This window comes from Symphalangus syndactylus, chromosome 5 (genome assembly GCF_028878055.3).
Source record: "Symphalangus syndactylus isolate Jambi chromosome 5, NHGRI_mSymSyn1-v2.1_pri, whole genome shotgun sequence".
Classification (NCBI taxonomy): domain Eukaryota; kingdom Metazoa; phylum Chordata; class Mammalia; order Primates; family Hylobatidae; genus Symphalangus; species Symphalangus syndactylus.
This window is the reverse complement of record NC_072427.2, coordinates 116,068,801-116,088,196: the sequence shown is the minus strand read 5'-3', so window position 1 is coordinate 116,088,196 and position 19,396 is coordinate 116,068,801. Positions and strand designations below refer to the sequence as shown.

At 33.0% G+C, this 19,396-nt stretch overlaps 1 protein-coding gene across 4 annotated transcripts in view; it reads right to left on the bottom strand.

The window, feature by feature from the left end:
* Positions 1-19,396, bottom strand: part of ZNF280D (zinc finger protein 280D) — a 101,767-nt gene that overhangs the window by 8,981 nt on the left and 73,390 nt on the right. For all 4 annotated transcript variants that reach the window (XM_055279253.2, XM_055279250.2, XM_055279252.2 and 1 more), the window contains 4 exons: positions 19,011-19,073; positions 14,975-15,093; positions 14,788-14,824; positions 3,763-3,808 (listed from right to left, as the gene is read on the bottom strand). In XM_055279253.2, the coding sequence (XP_055135228.2) occupies positions 3,763-3,808; positions 14,788-14,824; positions 14,975-15,093; positions 19,011-19,073 (265 nt within the window). The remainder of the gene's footprint in view (positions 1-3,762; positions 3,809-14,787; positions 14,825-14,974; positions 15,094-19,010; positions 19,074-19,396) is intronic.

Below are 19,396 nucleotides of genomic sequence, written 5' to 3'. Positions count from 1 at the left end.
ACAGAGCTCTTCAAAATTACAAATATGTCAACTAAAATAAGTAATTAAGTTTAGAAAATTATTTAAAAAGACTGAAACAAAAAAACAAAAAGATGAAAGGCCAGAAAGAAAAAAACATACAATTAAATGAGCTAAAAAAAAAAAAAAAAAAAGGAGTTGATGCAGGAAGCTCAATGTCAGAACAACAGGAGTTTCTTAAAAAAGAGAACATAGAAAATAAAAGTGAGCATTTACCACAGAAATAAAACAAGAAAACTTCTCCCAAACAGAAATCTCCAAACTCCAAAGGTTTGTCAGATGCCTAACGTAATGAATGAAAAAAGGATGGGTGAACATATCATGCGATTTCAAAACACCAGTGACAGAGATAATCACTAAAGTTTCCAAAAAGAAAAAAAGTAACCTAAATACCAAGAAACTGGAGCAAGACATGCATTAGACTTAATACAAATACTGGATATAAGATGATGGTAAAAACAACATTTTAAAAACTGCATGGGAGTTGTTTTTATGTACTTCAGCCAAACTATCACTCGTATAAATATATTTTTAGATATGCAAGAACTGAAAAAAGATGCACACCTTCTGAGGAAGCTAGTAGAGGATACAATTCATCAAAATGATGAGTAAGCCAAGAAATGAGGAGTAATTCATGGTTCAGCAAACAGGATATCCAATACAAGAGAGTGGCAAAGGATAATCTTGACACAACAAAACTAAGCACAGGATTAGAGAGCAACTAGTTTAAGTTGAGGCGGGGAGTCTGGGAGGAGATCTTCAGACCCCTTCACTCCCCAACAATTTTTTTTTATGTGTGTGAACACTGGAAAAACTATTTCCAAATATTAGAGAGAGAAATTGCAACATTAGAAAAAAATACAGCATTAGGTGCACAGAAAACTAAACAAACGAGTAAAAAAGATACATATTTTTAACTCCAGAAAAATAACATAAGGTATAGAAGAGGAAAAGAAATCATGGGGTACTTTCTGGCTCAGCATAACAGTCTCAAAAATCTTGATGTAACTCTTCTGCAATCAGTGCTATACCAAGCCATACTGCAGCCTGAGGCCCCTATAAGTTTTGCTTTGTGTGTGGTGTGTGTTTGTTTTGTGTTTTGTTTTTAGCAACAGGGTCTCACTTTGTTTCCCAGGCTGGTCTCTAACTCCTGGACTTAAGCAATCCTCCCACCTCTGTCTCCAAAGTGATGGGATTACAGGTGTGTGCCATTGTGCCCAGCATGTTTTTGTGTATTAAAATTTTTTTTTTCTAGAATGTTAGTCAGAAAAAATTGAAAAATTTAAAAGTAGGAGAATTAAACTCACATTAGCTTAAAGATTTTATTTATGCCAAAAACAGTATTATTTTATTCTCCTGGCTAATGGAAGCAAATGCATCAATAGTAAATTTTCAAATCTAATTCTTTTCTTATTTTGTTTTCAAATGAGCAAACTGTCATGTACAACAATTTCTCTTGAACAAGTGACAATCATAAAAAAATGTTATACTAACTTCAGTTTACAGTAAGCTTCATCTGCAGGATTCCACCGTGGCTGGAATTGTTTAAAATTTTTGAATACCATTTCCAAATCTGTTTAAGATTGCACTAAGCAAAATATGTTAAGAGGTTTAGAAGACCCAAACACAAACTTGATTGTATGTTACTGATATCAAATGCTGCTTTAAACTATTTCATATAGAATTTCTATAGAATTTAAATCGTCAGAATATTTAAGTGCAAACTTAGTGGCTCATCTTTGTAAATCAGATGTATTTATACAAAACAACTTTTCTCCAGTTTAGAAATTCCAAATCTGAAAATATTTCACTGAATTTTTTATATCTCTATATAAAATACGAAATTAGGGCATTTATAATCTTAATTTCTATTTAATAAGCACTGCCCTCATAATTATCAATACTGTTCACCCAGCGACTCATGCATTCCTCATTTGTTTACTTTTTTCATTTATTTTAAAATTTGAGAAGAATATGCGTATCTCTTGCTCAAGTTTTATGTTCATCAAATACACTTTGAAAATTACCTTCAATTGTTGTAAGCAAAGGGATAGGCATTTTATTAAGTGTGTAGCTTTATATATAGTCGTGTTTACTGATTGTAAAGCTTTAGCTTCTTCCACTTGGCTCAAAATATCCATACAGATAATCTGCATAACACTTTGTAATCTATTTGTACCAATATGCTTTCAATTTCAGCATAATGTATTTGTCATTTGATATTATTTCTTTTAATATTTGATAATCATCTTTAATTTGTGTGCAAAGTGTCTCAACTGCATTTATCTTGATGCCCATAAGGTAACTATATGTGATTTTAATGTCATTTTTAGACCAGACAAGAATATCCCGTTTGCTCACTGAATTCCCCTAACCCCTAAAATATATATCCTTTGTACAATACTAAAAAAGTTGATCATATTTAAATTCACAGAATGCGGCATTTTTTCCTGTTAAATTATGATGAGTTAAACAAGGAACAAATTTGGCATAATTATTTTGGGGGCAAACATTGGCTTGTATACCCCTGTATAAACCTGAAACATTTGCTCCATTATATCCCTGGCCAGAATTTTTAATGTAAATGTGATAAACAGAAATGAAGACTACATAAAGAAATGAAGAGCATAGGAAATCGTAAAAATAAAGATAAATATAAAGCTAATTTTAAAGTTTTTAGTTGCCCTAAAAAAACTGTCTAAAGTAAAAACTGTAATACTGCATTCTGTGTATTTACATGTTTAAAATTAAAATATATAATAAGAATAGAAAAAACACACAAATTGTCAATATCATGAATGAGAGGGGATATCACTGCAGATTCCAAAGATTATAAAGACAATAAGGGATACTATAAGCAACTTTCTCAATATACATAAGATTAGAGTTCAACATATTAGGTAAAACGAACCCATTCCTCAAAAAAACTACAAACTACCAAAATTCCCTCAAGAAGAAATAGATTAAAAAATTTAAAAACCTGCATCTGTTAAAGAAATTTGTAGTTAAAAATTTTTTAAACAAAAGAAAACTTTCTATGGTACAAAAGAAAGCTGCTTGGAAGAAGGCTGATACTTCTGCCTGGATTTCACTTATATTATGCACCATTCAAGACAAAGTATTCAAAAGATAAATGCCAAATCTACCTCCACTTCATTACATTCAAAAAGAGGCAAACAATCATTAAGTAATATCAACATAAATTGACATCAAGAAAGCAAGTAGTTGAGCAAAACTGTTTCTACACTCATCTATTAGACTGTCCGGTAAATAACATTTATATGATAATTCTGAGTTTTGCATTCAGAGTACTTGTTTAAAACATATTTAAGATACATTCAAAATATTTCTATTTTAAAAATTAGTTTAACCTTTTAACAGTTAAAATATCCCAGAAAATTAAACCTGGAAAGATTAATTTTTCCAGTGTGCCAAACGATTGAGGTTTTACTGATTTGGGGATTTTTAATTCATAAATTTATCTCCATTACTCACTAGTTGAACTAAATAACAGGCAAGTGAAATACAAGATGTCTTTGCCAAAACAAGAATACCTTAAAATTTTACTTAGGGCTAGATATTTTTATATGTAATGAAAAATTTTAAATCTCAATTTTTTTCTTCCTCACAACATCCCAAATATTGTTGATATATGCATGCTGAAATTGAAAAAAATTTTTATATCATACCAATAATACTTTCAAATGTGTAAATCTTTAAGGTATAAAGTAAAACAAACTTTACCTTAGACACAGGTTCTTGTTCCTTTGTAGGAGCTTCTTTTTTCAATCTTGAAAACAAGATAAGTATTGAATATTTTATTTTATATGTACGATGGGAAAATATGAAACAGTTCTTTCTCTGCCAGCCTAAAATAATTAAAATGTAGATCGAAACTAATGTACATTTAATGCTTTAATAGTAAATTGACCTCTGTAAATGTTTTAAGGTAAAAATTAAATGTATGAGACTAAATAGTAGATTCGATAAATGTGCTAAATCAATAAAGACATTTATTTCCTTGTTCTCTAAAAACAAGGGCACTTAAAGGTTTTCTTTGCTAAGTACAATTTAAAATAAAAGACATACACATTAGTGTAACAGTTTCAAAACAAGAATTACTCTTTAAAAATTAAAAGCAGGTTATATGCTTATATAAGTAATATGCATCAGTATTTACGATTACAGGACTTAAAAAGTGAAAAAAGATAAATATTTTATCTATTGTGAAATTCAACATGATAATGCCATTTAAATATATATTATAGTTAACTTCCTCTGGAGGCAGTAAAATCACAGAAGTAATTAGAATTTTGAGGAATATATTCTCTTTAAAACCTCCATAAGTACTGCTCAAATATTAAAACTTCTTGATTTCTAAAAATATTACTTATAACTTATTAAAACATTAACAAAGGTATATGCCATCCAGAAAATCTTGTAAAATAATCAATTTAATCTAAGAGCTAGCTTATCCAAAGGACCTTTGTTTTAGAACCTGCAGAAATGACTAAATATTATTTGTGATATTATATATTAAACTCAATTTTAATCTGTGTAAGTAGGGTACCTACCTGATCTGAAATGTCATTAATCAAGAGTTAAGTGATACACAATTTTATGAAGGCTTAATAGCTATACCTAAGGAATAACATATTTAACATAAGCAGCAACTATATTATCTTAAATTTCATTGACAAAAAAAAAGGTATCTAATAGGAAACGTCAACCATCCTAAAAGTTACTCTCCTGGCTAATCAGTGAAACAGAGTTGGCAAAACCCTCCTTCTTAATCCATCCTTTGAGGGCATATTTGAAAAATCTAGGGCTACAAATGTTTATACTTTGTTAAATATTAATAATTAACTGTATGAAATTACTTATCTGTATTTTAGCTATTAGGCAAAACTGCTACTTAAAATAGATTATGCCCTTGGAAAACCACTATATTGGCAGTGCACTACAATAATTTACAACCAACTTGTTAAGCCAATTGAAATGAATAAAACTTGCACAAAAAATTGACAAAAGACACAAATGTCAGTCATTTTGGGGGTTAAATATTTTGTAATTGTCTCAAGTATTTAATTGTGCAGAATACTTATAAAGATGAGAACACATCAAGTATACAGTATAACTTCACTGCTTTAATGCAGTATAAAGGAAAATAAGTTTTAAGAATAAAATTAGTTATGAAGTAGTAAGAAAACATGAAACATTAGTCTACAAAAGCAAAAAGCATGAAAAAGCAAATGAATGAAGTTTTGAAATGATAACATTTATCATTGTAAATGTTATCTTTTATATTTTTATAAAAGAAATATTACCATGCTAATCATTTTAGCATATGCCTATTATAATAAATTAATTGTATGCAGCTATTAAAATGAGCCCCATTAAGTATGTTCGTTATTGCTGGCATTTCAACAGAGGAAACACAGTCCTCTTGCTATCTCTGCAATGGAGGTTGGTGACAGAGGTTTTTATTACTCTTTATTGTGCTGGCAAGAAACTGGTAGGTGAGAAGAAAGTAAGTTATTGAAATAACTTGCATTAAGAGGCCTATGATTTCAAACTTGTTTTGTGCCTTTTACTATATTAGTACTCTCTTTAAGGAACAGAATCGTAATAACTAGTGAACACATTTAGAAAAATAAATCTTAAAAATATTTAGAAAAGCACACAGTAAATTTTAAATTATAAAATGCATCACTAAAATGTACACTAAAATTTTGAACTACAAAAGTATACTTTAAGATTAATACTACTAACACATCATTAACAATTTTAGAAAAGAAAAATTTTCTTACCTATAATTCTTATTTACTAAAGATACCTGCTGAAATAGTCATTATTTTAGACATTCAATTACTTTGGTAGAAGACAGTGAAATCTGCTAAGCTCAAAGTTCTGAGCTAATGACCCATCATTAGGTAATTATACTTTTCACCTGTGAATGTTACAATAATTTTTAATAGAAAAATATGGTGTACTACTTATAGTAAACACTATTTAAAATTTCAATGCAAAGAGAACAGAAGGAATGACTGGTGATCAATTTCAACATCATTAGTGATCAAGATTGCAAGTAAATAATTTTTCCCCTCTATGAAAACCTGCTGAAACAGATCTTTCTGATGTATTTCTACAGGACGAGCTTTTCCCTCTGAAGACTAAAATGACCCTATTTGCATTTTTCTGCAGGTCTTAGGAGCAATCCATACAAAATTTTTGTTTTGTTTTGCAGACAGAGTTTCGTTCCTGTTGCCTAGGCTGGAGTGCAATGGCATGATCTCGACTCACTGCAACCTCCACCTCCCAGGTTCAAGCAATTCTCCTGTCTCAGCCTTCCAAGTAGCTGGGATTACAGGCGCATGCCACCATGCCTGGCTAATTTTTGTATTTTTAGTAGACATGGGGTTTCATCACATTGGTCAGACTGGTCTCGAACTCCTGACCTCAGGTGATCCACCCGCCTCGGCCTTCCAAACTGCTGGGATTACAGGCATGAGCCACCGTGCCCAGCCAATCCATACAAATTTTAACATTCTGGCTCACTTATAGTAGTATGTTCCTTTGAGGTTTCATTCACACTATAAACATACCATGAGGGGAAGAACTGTAAGGGGGAAAATACTCGGATTCATTTCAGCTAGGCCACATTCTTTCTTTCTGATGACATTTAAAAGCCAAAAATTTCAATGCTGATGTTAGAAATGTAATCTTTAAGAATATTTGTAAGCATACTAAAAAAGTTGAAAAGAGGCTGTAAAGCAACCAGTAGTAAAGTCAGCCAGTAATCATGACCTTCCACTTAGCCCAGGCATCGTGGCACATGCCTGTAATCCCAATGCTTTGGGAGGCCAAAATGGGAGGATCGCTTGAGACCAGGAGTTTGAGACCAGCCTGGGCAACATAGTGAGACCTCATCTCTACAAAAAAAATTTAAAAAAATTAGCCAGGCGTGGTTGTACGTATCTGAGTCCCAGCTCAGTCTCAGGGGGCCGAGGCAGGAGAATTGCTTGAGCCCAGGACTTTGAGGCTGCAGTGAGCCATGACTGCACACTGCACTCCAGCCCTCTGGCTTGAGCAAAACAGCAAGACCCTGTCTCAAAAAAAACAAAAAACAGCGAAATAAAATAAAAAGACCATTCACTGAGACATTCAGGGACTAAATTTAATATAATAATCATCAGACTAAGAAATAACAGTAAAACATCTACTCTACCATTTCTGATCATTTGTTCTGAGAATTATCAATATATTTATATGTGGAAAGGATGCCTGAGCAAAACATTTACCAGGTTGTACATATTTCAGGGATTGTACTAAGTGTTCCAGTCCAAAGTTAAACAAGACTGTCTCTCAAGGAGTTCACTGTGAAGGAAACACAATGAAGCAAATGTTTACATTATGAAAAGGTTTAGAAAAGACATCTTTGTTCAGAGAACTAAACCACTATGAAAGGGAAAGAGGCAAGGAGGCAGTGAAGATACTACAGTGAACTTGGTTTTGCAAAAAGAGCAAGAATTACCAAAGCAGAGTAAGGAGATCCAAGGCAGAGAAAAAGCAAAGAAGTATGAAACAAGATGACAATATGAGAATTGGTGGTCTCATATCACTGAAATGTCAGGCACAGAGCAAAGTAGTCCAAGATGAAACTGAAAACATACAAGAGCCTCTTCCGGGAAGGTCTTGATTGCCATGCTAAGTGTTCATGCTAAGAACTTTAATGCTAATAGGAAAGTATGACCAAATTTGTGCATCAGAAAGACGAAGGTCTGTACTGGTAGAAGACAAGCTGAGAGTCCAGTTAAGAGACAGCTAATGACTTTCTCAATTAAAACAGTAACAGTGTTAATGGAGAAAAGGTTGGTTTAGGGAGATGAGAACAAGTTAAAACCAAAAGAATGTAAGTATACACTAGATAAGGTAAATGTGGAGAACAAATATGACCCCCTCAAATGCCTGCCCTGGGTGGTAAGAGATTATTCATGATACGGAATTCGGAGGAGGGAGAAAGCATTCTTTGAGGGAAAAATAAATTCAGTTTTGGACATATTGGATTTGTGGTGCTTACAGAACATTCATATGGAAATATTTACCACTGAGACCTGCCTCTTGTGTATCTCATCCTTATATACAATTCCAACCACAACTTCTATTTATTTATTTATTTTTTAAACAAGGTCTCACTCTGTTGCCCAAGCTGGAGTGCAGTGGTACGATCACGGCTCACTGTAACCTTCACATCCCAGGCTCCAGTGATCCTCTCATCTCCATCTCCTGAGTAACTGGGATTACAGTCACACCACAACACTTGGCTAATTTTTATACTTTTTTGTAGAGATGGGGTTTCACCATGTTGCGCAGCCTGGTCTCAAACTCTTGAGCACAAGTGAGCCACCTGTCTTGGCCTCCCAAAGTGCTGGGATTACAGGTGTGAGCCACCACACCTGGCCACCAACCATCACTTCTCTTCATATAACTTCAAAATCAACATCCAGAGAATGACTCCTCCATTTTTAATACAATTTGTTATTTTTCAAACTGTTGACAATTCAGTTTCAGAAACATTACAGTGTATTAAACTTGGGTCCTAAGAGATTATACTATTCAACTACCCCCATCTTGCAGATAAGAAAATGTGAGGCCTAAAAATGCTAAAGTTATAAAGCCATTAAGCAACAGAATGAGGATTAAATGTGTGGGTTCTACTTCAAATTTCCACTGCACTACCTCAAGCCAATTCCTCTCCTGTGAACCAGGCTCCCTTATGATCATGCCAGGAAAACTGAAAACATTAACTGATCTCTCTGCCTCTATATGTTTTCCACTCTAAAACATGCTGAGTATCACTGCTAAATCAATCCTACTAAAAGACCAATTTATACCATTCTTTGCTCAAATGGTATATTGCCCAAACATCATTAGGGCACTATTTCTATGAAGTTTGAGCAATAGAACATAGGATTGGGACAGTAAACTGGTATGCTAGATTACTGTCCCAATCCTATGATTGTGTCGGTTGCTGCCTACCCTTCTGCAGAAAGAGGGCCTTAACACTGAAGCTTAGTCCTATCCAGTTTCTTGGCCAATCACAAACAAGGCAGGATGTACACCTGGAACTACAAGCAGAAGCAGAGAAGCAATAGAGGATACTACTGAGTAGTTTAGCCTCTGAAGACAGACTGACAGAATTTAAATTGAGGCTCTCCACTTAACAGGTATGTGCGACCTTGGGCAAATTATTTAACATATCTGTATCTCAGTTGTATCATCCATAAAATCAGACAGTAACAGCTCATATCTCACAAATATGTGAGAATTAAATGAGTAAATAAATGCAAAACACTTAGAAGAGTGTCTGCCACACGGTATGGGCTCAGTAAATGTTAGCTATTATTGTCATGGGTATGGGTAGAGTATAGAATCAATTTTCTTCCTCAGAATCTGCTTGAGAGTATACAACAAATTCAGTATACCATCTAAATATCTCTACTCCCATGTTTCCACCTCACCCTCAACCCAACAGACATTAATTTTGATTGCTGGTCTATTCCCCTTAGGACCAGTTCCATTTTTTCTAGTATGAAATGATATGCTAATCTTAGAACACCAGGGTATGATTTGGCCATCTAAAGCTATTGTAACAAAGAGCAGAAAAATCATTTTAGATAGACAGAAGAAAGAACTAGGTAAAGACAGAGAGACAAGAAATAAAAAAGACCAAAATATTCATGTGTAAAAATGTGAAGAAAAAAATAAGACCATCAATGTAGGCAGAAGATTTTAATGACAGTCTAGGACTCTATTTTATTATTTTGGTTTGTTGGTAATATTGAATTATACCCTGGATATTTAATTTATAATCTATAAGCAACAACCCTCAGGAACCAGAGACTGAAAAAAATGGTAGTAACCTCAGAATCACTGGTAGAGATTGGTACAGTTTGTCCTAAATGAAAGACTACACTGAAGTTTCATTTATTTTTCCATCTCACTGGGTCTCTCAAATTCTCCCTGCTTACCAGATATCAAAGGCAGAAGTCCAAATTGCCAGAAACCACCACATCTTGATGCACAGGTCCTACCTACTGATTTGCAATTACATACCAGGAGCAAATATATTAAGTCTATTTTGAAAAGGAAGAACTATTTTACAGTTCCTAAAGATTGGTTTGAGATATGAATGTCTATGGTAGGATGAGAATCTAGGGTCTACAATCCCAGTCACATTTCAAAAGTTTAAAGAAGGAAACAAGCCCAAAATGAACTCAATAGATCAGTTTGTTTGTTTGTTTTAATCTTGCTAAATAAATGAAATGAAGACTCCCGAAAATTTTGAACACATAAGAGCTATAGAGTTATAATTTAGGATTATGACCAGAGCCAATAATTCCTCCAAGTAAGTTCAAAATTTCACAGGAAAATAATGGAATGAACCCTCATATATCTTCAATGGTCACAGATTCAATGACAGTAAGTATCTCTTAACAGAAATAATATTTTAAAATATAAGATTTATAGAAAAAGGCTGCCATTCTGTTCCTAAGAGTTTACTTACTGCTTACATTTATGAAAGATAATTAATGACTTATTGGTTTGAGAATGGCAGAATAAAGTGATATTTCACCTTGAGAATAGGTCCAGATTCACTTCTGATACAGCATTTCACAAAAAAATCCCATAATGCAATATATACATGATATTAGTGGTTTAATTGATTATGAAATCAGCTGACTATAGGCCCTGTAAAAAATGTGGATTCAGTGTCTACATTTCTAATTCCTTTATTCTGTAATTGCTTTGGTGCTATAAACCATGTTTTATTCATGTTTCCGACACCTGACACAGAATCTTGCACACATAAAAAGTAGGGTATCAATGTTCAGTGACAAAGAATATATGGGAGGGTTATCTATATCATACTGTGAATGAGCCATGTAGTTACTACTGGTGCTAAGTATAAAGCTCATTAAATTTGGGGGATTTAATAAAGTATAATACACACATTAACATCAGTAAAACACATTTTACATATTTCTAACATCTTCAAACGAAAGATATTTTCAACTCGATTTCACAGAAAAAGAAACTGAAGTAACTTTACCTTAAATAAAGTTAGTGAGGCAGCTGGGTCCTTTAACTCTAATATTTTGACTGTCAATGTCTTTCCCATTGTACTTTGCTTAGAAAAACATGGATGTCACTCAGATAACTAAATCAACTTTTAAAATCTCTTCAAATTGTGGCTTTTAGGATATTTGATTCAACAATCAAATAGGCAACCAGTTAAGTAGCCTAGTTTAGCAAGCTTGAGTGATTATGTATTTACCACAGATTCTTACACTCTCAAGATCTGTTGGAGGAAATTATCATTCTATTCTCAACTTTTTGTCAAGAAAAAGAAACTTACAAAACTCAAACCTTTACTTCTACTTTGTTATAATTCATCCATCCAGGTAGATATACAAGAAAACAGAGGACAGGAGAAATGGAGGTAAGGGAGAAACAGAAAAGAACAATTTCTTGACTGAGTTTGACTTTGCCTGTTTCATGTCTTCACTCAAATGTCATCTCTCAGTGAGGCCTCACTAAATTAAAAATGGCAGCCTTCCATCTCCTACCCCATACTCCTTTATCACCCTTCTCTGATTCATATTTCTCCATAGTATTGATCATCATCTAACACATTATATGTTTTATTTACTTTTTATTGTCTTTCACAAATATAATGTAAGTTCCATAAGAGCAGAGATTACAGTCTATATTTCTAGCAACTAGGACAATGCCAGGCACAAAGTAGATGCTCAATAAATATTTGCTGAATAAATATATGATGCCCAAAGAGGCAAAGTGTTTTGCCAAAATGTGACAAAAATAGGGCAAGAATCTGAGCCTCTGTAGTTTAATAACTAGAATAAAATGATGGTAAGGAGGGGTTAGACGCAAGCTAAAACTCATTAGCACCAAACTGAAAATTCAACTAATTGCTTACAATAAGCAAACTTTGTACTGACTGCCAGGTGTTTTATTTGAACCTTTTTTTTTTTTAAATGAATTTACTGGTGAAAGAACTTTAAGAGTTCATGCTTTAAGAAAATGAATTTGATACATACTATAAAAAATAAAAGTCTATGTTAAGACCACAAAGCAGTACCATCGTTCCCTGGTATTGGTAGGGGATTGGTTACAGAACCTGCCCCCACCCCACAGGTCGCCCCTACCTCCCCAAACCTCCACCAGGAATAACAAAATCCTCAGATGCTCAGATCACTTATACAATGTAAATGCTATGTAAATAGTTGTTATATTGTATTGTTTTTTATTTGTATTTTTTATTGTTGTATTGTTATTTGTTATTGTTTTTCCCCCCAAATATTTTCAATCCATGGTTGGCTGAATCTGCAGACATAAAACCCAAAGATATGAAGGACTGACCGTACTCCTACATTACTATATTAACAATGTGGTTTATCCTATTTTTGACCTATGACCAAGGTAAGGTGAATATCTGTAAATGAACTAATGTTAAAAATGGAAAAAGTTATTGTTTCTGGATAAACTTTTAAAAACTGGGTAGAGAGAGTAGATAACAAAAATTCCTAGAGACAAAAAGGGAAAAAAAAAACTAGTATATCACTAAGTCCACTACTAAGAAACAAACCACTTGTGGAGATTTTGGAAAACCTTTCACTTAAAATATAAATTAGTTTGGAAATTCAGAACTATTAGATTCAACTCTTTTGATAATTAATTGCAAGAAACACATCATATAATATGTGGTCATCTAAACTGGCTTTAACTGGTCATCTAAACTGGCCTGCCTATCCTTATGGCTATTAAGATCACAAAAGGCATTTTGCTAGTCTTCAAAATTTAAGAAATTAGTATAGTAACCTTTTCACTGTGCTGCAAGAAAAAAATGCAAGGTATACTAAGTAGATATAGCACTGTCTGCAGCCAAGTAACAAGGCTTCCATATAACAATGAGAGCAATGTTCCTATTTATAAGATAAAATCTACACTCTTTATTCATTATAAAATAATTCCTGAGGCACTTAAACAATACAATTTTTATTAAAAGGATAATAGTATAAAAAGTGTTTAGATCTATATTCAATGTAACTAAAATAAACACATGACAAATTTAAAATATATAAAGGAAAGAAATACATGCATTACTGGTTACCATATGTATGTTTTTTAACATGTTACCTTTACCCAAAGGAGCTACATTAATGGCTAAGTAGACATTACATCTTAGACGCACAAATACGTAACTTTAAAACTGGCTCTTAAGGTCTGCAAGTAGTATTGCCAATTCTTTACACCTAAGAACTCACAATTAAAGTAATATTAATAATAATCCCAATAGGACAGAGTATCTAATAATGTTTAATGGGCTTAGTAACAGCCAAATTTAAAATCTACAAATAGGCAGCTATACAAAATCTGTAGAGAATTCTAAGAAATCTCTTGGAGTTCTTAAAACAAACAATAAACAAATTTTAAATAATATAATATAAAAATAGACATCATAAAATAGACATTAATAAATTTTGAGAACATAAAACCAAGCTATTAATTTTTAAAAAATCAAAATGTAAGAATTGGTATTGTTGAAAAATTACAGAATTAATACTGGTTAATAGATTTTATATGTCAGTAAAAATAACTGCAATTTTAGAACATAATTGTGGAGACCTGTTGTTCCAAGGATATGAAAGTAGCCATGGTTTCCTAACAACTAGAGTTTTTATATTCCTTGGACTGCATTCATGCTAGAGAAAGATTTAAAGGCAGCAGCCAAAATGACTAAACTTCAACTTGGATGCTGAAGCAGTGGTTTGATGGGCTTTTCTTGGTCATAATTGACTCATAAGCTTAAGATCATAAACCAAAGCCCCCAGTGGGAAGTATGCTCAATTTGGTGGGCCTTAAAGCCATCTCTGGCCAAACAACATCAGCCTTATGGGAGGCCAGCCATGTAGAAAGGGAGTCTCCCCAAGATCTGATTTCTTGAGGCCACAACCTAAGAGCAGGTCCCACAGTCAAATTATTCACATTCCTTGGAAAGAGAGAACAGGCATCAGTTGTGTCCATCGAAGGGGGACACTGTCCAGGTATACCCTGGACATTTTTTGAAATCTCTGGGCTGCTTCTGCATCTGAAAAATAAGAAAAATAGCACAATGACAGACAACGAATGAGGAAAAAGACAATTATCTGGCCTAAAACTTAAGACGTATAAGAAATTAAGAAAGCAGACAAACAGACAAAAGACAAACAGCCATATAATTTGGAATCTATTATTCTGAAGGCAAGTACAGCAGAGAAAAACAAAAATTATTGTAAGCAAAGAAAAGACCATAGCAACAAACGTTATTTTTAGACAACGCAAACTGGAGAAAAAAAAATACGTTAAGATATGTCAACCTGACACAAAGATAAGGTGGAATAAGAATCTAGTCCCATTTGAAAGCTGAAAAGAGCTGAATAATGAGAGCTAGTGTCATGAACTTGGCTGCTCAACTGCCTTTGTGTAAGAAAACATCTCAGAACTTTGAACTTAGGAAATTCCAACTTGTCTTGCACCAGGTCACGAGCTCCATAGAGCAGGAACCTATTTCAACAAGCAGCTTTAAAAAAAAAAAACAACAACAAAATACTTTAATACTTTTCATTCGTATTAATGATACATTTAAAAATGCAATAGTGCTAAAATCCATCCAAGTAAAATGCACTGAATAAAAATTAAACTTACTCAGAAAGGTGCTCAGAAGTTGGGATACAAACAGAAACTGAAATTAGAAGAAAAGTTTTACATTTACAACAGCATATGAAATATGATGAGTGAGAATACCGATTTAGTAAAGAGACCATATTGTGGATGACCAAAAATACCGGAACAAAAGTCAAAAATCTAAAGTAGCACAGTTACATATACGTACCTTTCTGCATTACAACTTGGCAAGTATGAGTTTTATGTTGACTTAAGTGTGTAGCCATATTATCTAAGTCAGAAACATCACTTAGGAAATCACAATTAAGGCACACTAGAGTAATGCCCCTAAAAAAGAAAAAGCATTAAAAAAAGATTTTTATCTTTTATGAAAATCCATTTACAAGTTTGATGATTATTTTTCCACAATTTGCTTTTTGTGCCATACATAACTATAACTTCCCATTTTTGTTATATAAATTTGATATAAACTGAAATTATTCTCTGGAAAATGACATGGCCATGTCCAAATTATGCTACCATTTATTTACAGAAAGTATTTATTTTATACTTTTACCTGTCATACCAATTGTTAAAAGTTAGGAGTCAGAAGACCTAGAGTCAGTCTTGGCTCCACAACCAACTTGTGTAACTTAGGCAAGTCACATTCTATTTGTCCTCCCACGCATCTGCAAAGTGAAGATAGCGTATTCATTCACTTGATATTTACTGGAGCTATTTTTATATATACTGTACTACTAGGTATTGTGAATATAATGGTGAACAAAAAATAGCACTGCCTATGCTCGAATGGAGCTTACTTAGAATCTGGTGTTTTATTCAGTTGGAGATAAAATCTGAAGAAAAATGGGAAGCCTTTAAAAACAGATCATGTTACAGCCACCATCGATCGTACATTATGTGTCAAGAGTTTTCCCATTTATTATTTCATCTGATTGTCACTACAACCATCAAGGTTGGTATTATTCTTACTTAACACTGAACTAGCTAAAGTAGTTAATAAAATACTAAAGTCTGCAAACTTGAGTTCCTCATCATCTCAGCACTGTGAACTAGGGAGTCTCACTCTGTCACCCAGGCTAGAGTGCAGTGGCGTGATCTCAGCTCACTGCAACCTCCACCTCCTGGGTTCAAGCGATTCTCCTGCCTCAAGCCCCTGAGTAGCTTGGACTGCAGGCTCATGCTACCACACCTGGCTAATTTTTGTATTTTTAGTAGAGACAGGGTTTCACCATGCTGGTCAGGCTGGTCTCAAACTCCTGACCTTGTGATCAGCCCGCCTCAGCCTCCCAGTGCTGGGATTACAGGCGTAATGAGCCACCGCGCCCAGCCTGAGTGCTGTAGTTCTTCAATGAAATGTGTAATTATTATAAATTTTTAAAGAGGTTAGGAAACAATTCCCTAGTTATCAATACTTTATTTTTGAGTACAGGAAGAGTTTTTGTCCTCACTGGATCTAACTGTTTAGCATTTGCTATTTGAAGTATGTGAATATACTTGACATAAAGTACATTAAGATTCTAATTTAAAATGCATTTAGACTTGTGTCATTTTTAGCTGAAAGGTGTTTTAAAATATTAAGCCTGTAAAAATACTAAAATGCTTCAGATAACTTAGCCACTATATGTTTAATTTCTTATAAGAGTTAAGCACTTGGGAGTTTGTTACACCAAGCATTTGAAGTGCTATTTAAAAGAAAATCAATTATGTTAAATGTACAAATGATGTTAAGTTGCCTAAAGTAATTTGAATTGTAAACAGAACTCTTGAAAAAAATTTAGTCTATTGAACTAGAATGCCCTATGCCTGTTCTACCAGTAGAAACAATACCCATCCTTTAAAGCCAAGTAGGCCTAATACCTATCCAGATCACTATAAGAACTGTAATGTTTTTCCTCTCTGAAATAACTCTCATTGCACTTATTAAAATTCATAGTTATTTATGTTCACACCTTAACTCCCACCCAATAAACTGTACTGTACATTCCCTGAAGGCTGGTTCCAACACTGCTTCATCACTGTCATCTTTACAGGACCTGCTACTTTATGTGCAAGACAGATACATAATAAATAGTTATGGAATGAATAGTCTATTTCAATAAGAGTAATTATATTAATCATTGTCATATAGAATTATAAATATGCTAAGCTCCATTCACAGAAATCGAACAATTTTCAATTTGAGACTACCCAAGTTTAGTGAAAAAACATCCCAGATCTTTAAAATCACATAGTTCATTGAGAAACTAAACACACAACTGAGCTTGACAACAATGAGGTAAAAATTGAATTAAACTCTCATTCTTAGAATGCAATAAAACCATATTCACTCTTGTAACTGTTTTTAGTAAAGCTAACATCTAATGTAGCTTAATTATTTCCCTAGATTCAGTAAATATTTTAAAAGTAGTACTAACATTTTAAAAATTGAATGAAATTTTCTCTCCCTGTGAGCTACTAGTCTAACATCACAGATGGGACCTATTTTCCATGTACATCATTTTCAATATATACATTAATTTATTCAACAAATAGCCTACTGTGTGCCAGGCATACACAAAAAAACCAAACCACACACAATGTAGTGAGAGAACACAGGCAATAAGCAAGCAAAATAAAAGTATGTTAGATGATCTAGAGAAAAGTAAAACATAAAAAGGAGATAAGGAATGCTGGGATAAAGCAAAGGGAAGAGGATACAGTTTTAAATTTTGTAGTCAAGGAAAGACTCACTCAATCAAAGTAGAGGCCTAAAAGGGACAAAAGTGCTAACCATACAATATCTGGGGGAAAGCAAACTAGGCATAGGAAATAATAAATGCAAAGGTCCTGAGACATACCATCCCTTCATCTACATTTTCCACTAATCCAAAGCATCAAAATAAGTATTGGCTAAACTTATCTCTACAGATCAGCTTGGTGGAACAAAGACATTGACATTTCAAGGAGCAATGGCAACATAAAATAAACAAAGGAAGTTCAAGAAATCAGAAGAATATGAAACAATAGTGCTCAGTGGATTCTAAGTGTGTGGTATAACCAAAGATAACTAACTATCAATGCCTTTAGAAAGTTTTATCAACAGTTCTTTCTGTATAGTAAAATTGTATAATTCTCTTTATTTTCAAAAGAAAATATAAGAATTATAAAAATCATATACTGATTTCAAGAATTCCAGTGGTTAAAGGAAATTTACTTCAAAACTAAAAAAGTGTTCATTCCTTTATGAGATAGCTTAGCTATCTTTTTAATATTCAAATATTGTTGGAGAGCCTTATTTTTGTTCTCATTTTACAATGCAAATGCATCAAGGTTTCCTCTGGACACCACCTTTCCACTGAAATAAATTGAGCAAGAGAACAATGAGTAATCATACTTCTGGTCTAGGAATACAATGAACACAACTCTCTAATGTCCAGTAGCAATCATTTATATTTTCAAATTAGGTACCCTAACATCAGGTTTAAAAAAAGTTATAGCAAACCACAATGAGATACCACTTTATACCCATTAGGGTGACTATAATCAAAAAGAGATAATAAAAAGTGTTGGCAAAGATGTGGAGAAACTGGAACCCTCAAACACTGCTGGTGGGAATGTAAAATAGTGGAGTTACTTTGGAAAACAGTCTGGTGGTTCCTCAAAGGCTCAGCACGGAGTTATCAAACAAACCAGCAATTCCAATCATAAGTATATACTAAAGAGAAATAAAAATACATGTCCATACAAAAACATGCACACACATGTTCACAGTAGTATTATTCATAAGGGCCTCAAAATGAACACAATCTAAATGAACTATGATATATCTTTATAATGGAATATTAGGCAGCAATTTTTAACAATGAAATATTGATACATGCTACAACATTGACGAATCTTGAAAATATGCTAAATGAAAGAAGCCAGTCACAGAGGACTACATCATGTATCATTTTTTATATGAAATGTCCAGAATGGGCAAATATTACACAGACAGAAAGTACACTAGTTGTTGTTTAGGGATGGGGAGAGCTGGAGAGAAATGGGAATAACCACTAACAGGTACACGGTTTCTTTCTGGAGTGATAAAAATGTACCAAAACTAACTGGTGATTGCTGCAGAACTCTGAATATACTAAAACCTATAAACACATAAATTGTATGGTATGCTAATTCTACCTCAATAAAGCTGTTGTGTTAAAAAAAAATTTAAGTCATTACAATTTTTCAATAGAAAGAGTAAAAAAAGATCAACTAGTTACCTGAGATTTTCTGAATGCTTCTTAAAAATACAAAACCTTTTGCTTGGACGGTTACTATGAAAGCTGAAGAAACAAAAGAGATTGTAAAAATTTTATTATACAATAAGTCACATTAATTTATAATTATATTTCAAGTCCATACTTAAATTTCTAGTTTTTAATAAAAGATTATAATGTAAATAATAAAATGCCTGTCACTTCCATTTAATTCAATATTTTATCTAATATTCCATTTTACCTATTATATTCTAATGACACTATTTTCCTAGGCATATTCTTAGATGGTTAGCACTGTACCTTACCATTATATTAAAAAAGGAAATACTGAGAATTAAGAAAACGTAAAGAGCATCAAATTAGATATTTTGATTTACTAAGAGTTGAAA